This window comes from Sitophilus oryzae, unplaced genomic scaffold (genome assembly GCF_002938485.1).
Source record: "Sitophilus oryzae breed Bouriz unplaced genomic scaffold, Soryzae_2.0 scaffold_1110_pilon_pilon, whole genome shotgun sequence".
Classification (NCBI taxonomy): Eukaryota; Metazoa; Arthropoda; class Insecta; order Coleoptera; family Curculionidae; genus Sitophilus; species Sitophilus oryzae.
Window position 1 is genome coordinate 806,815 of NW_022145739.1, and position 2,154 is coordinate 808,968.

The following is a 2,154-nucleotide window of genomic DNA, read 5'->3' on the forward strand; positions in this document are numbered from 1 at the left end:
CACACGGGAATAAGAAATACAGCATAAAAGTATATTAGAAAAAAATCAATTTGACACATCTGTAAATGCGTACTCTTAGCAGACTTGCAGTTTAAGAGTACGCATATGATCTTCTAAGAGTACGCACACTGTCTCAATCTTCAGAATCATCACAGATGTGGCATATGTAGTACCCTAATCCAGAGTAAGCAGTGCAGTCCTCATGGAACCAATTTTTTACATGTCATGCACTGAATCCAATCACTTTCTCAGGGGGTCTTCATATATTTCATAGCAAACCGGACACAAAATCTGTTTTTGGTTTGAAGGTGAATTCAGTGATTTTTTGCTGATTTGATTTTGTGATTTTATAGACTCCGGACTCTTTAATTCGTCCATATATTTTCGTTTCGTCTGTTTGAATTTTTGGGTTTTGGCTTGCTTGCATGCTTGGAGCTCTTCTAACTCAGATTTGTACGGTGACGCAGTTAGCAGTACAGACTTCTTCTTCTTGCGGGCATTGGCAGCTCTTGGTAGTGCTTTTGGTAGTGGTTTTATTAATTTCGGCGAGATAAAGTTGGTCGAATTTTGTGGTGGTGTGGAAGGCGGTGAATTTCGTACCCTTAGTGTTGGTGATGGTGTTTGCTTTCCCCGAGAAGATGTTGAGGGCAGTGGAGAGTGGGCCAACTTTTCTAGTGGCGTTGAAGGCGGTGAATTTTGTGACCTTGATACAGGTGTTGAGAGTATAGTCTTTGTCGGAATGTTTTCCATCAGTTTGTGCTGAAGAACTGATAAGGGTAAATCTTCATCACTGTCGTATTCATCTGCACTGGAGTTTTGGTTTGGAAATGGTTGATCTGTCACTGTAGCGGGTGCAAATTCTTCTTCCGAAAACACATGCGGATTATATGGAAAAATACCGCATATTTCAAAAGCTTTTATCGCTCTTTCAATTGATGCTATTCTACTGTAGGCATTTGCGAACAATTCAGCTACTTGAAACATAGTAATTGGTCGCCCCGGATTATTGACATGCCATTTGTCGCATTCTTGGGCATAAGCGCTTTTCAGTGGTCCGAAAAAATTTTTATCCAGTGGCTGGATTTTGTGGCTACAATGGGGAGGTAAACTTAACATGTTAATACCCAACCCGCGACATTTCATAACTGCTTGTAAACTCACATGGCTCGAATGATTATCTAAAACGAGTAAAACTGGGTCTTCAACTGAGCTTTTGCAAAATGTTTGAAAATGATCCAGCCATCTAGGAAGAGCTCGCTAGTGATGAATCCCGAGTCTGAAACAAGCTGGAGTGTCCCTGCTGGAGCTCTATCAGTTAGCTCAGCTTTCAGTCTCTTTCGTGGAAAAACCAGTGCAGGTGGAATGTATTGTCCAGTTGCTCCCATACAACACACCGCAGTTATTAACTGGCCCCTCTCAGATGAAACGATTTTTCCTACAGTTCTTTTCCCTCTGGGAGCTACAACCTTGGGTAATTTGTTGGGCACGGTTAGGATACCAGATTCATCCATGTTGTACAAACGGTGCGGCAGTATTTTTTTCTCATTCAAGATTTGTCTTAGGTTTCTGAAAAACAGTTCTACTTGAGGCCTATTAAAGCCAGCAGCGCGAGCAAGGCTTGTTTTTTCTGGAACACGTAAACTAAGTTTATGGCGCTTACAAAATGAGTACACCCAATCTTTTCCGGCCGATCTTTTTTCTTTATTAAATCTGTGGTTTAAGTTATTTCTTTCGGCATACTCAAAAACCAAGTTACCAAGTGCCTTAAGTGTGAGCCCATAGAATGTTTTATCTAAATCTCTACAATAAATAGCCAGTTCCTCTTCCATTTCTGGGGTAAAACTAATTTGAAGCGACCCAGTGATGTAGGCACCGTTCCTGCTTTTAGCCGTTTTCTTAATGTTGCTTCATGTACGCCGATTGAATCTGCTATTGAGCATTTACTCATTCCTTGCAGCAGTTTCTCCTTTACTTGTTCTAATAGTTCTGCCGTAAATATTAACTTCCTATCAGTCTTGCGTCGATATTTACCCATATCGATCTAAAATAATAAAACATACTTTAAAACTGTACTATGAAAAATCTAACAGGTAAAAAGTACGCATATTAGGCTAAGAGCACGCATCCAGCTAAGAGTACGCATGCGTACTCTTA

The 2,154-nt window shown here is 40.4% G+C and overlaps 1 protein-coding gene across 1 annotated transcript; it reads right to left on the minus strand.

Annotated features, from left to right (window-relative positions):
- Positions 1 to 1,178: 1,178 nt before the first annotated feature.
- On the minus strand, positions 1,179 to 1,829 carry LOC115881375. The gene has a single exon (XM_030898832.1). The coding sequence runs from the start codon at positions 1,827 to 1,829 to the stop codon at positions 1,179 to 1,181; it is 651 nt and encodes a 216-aa protein (XP_030754692.1).
- Between the last annotated feature and the right edge of the window lie 325 nt (positions 1,830 to 2,154).

Excerpts from the sequence above, each read along its gene's own strand:
- LOC115881375 (XM_030898832.1), bottom strand. The coding sequence starts at position 1,829 with ATGGAAGAGGAACTGGCTATTTATTGTAGAGATTTAGATAAAACATTC.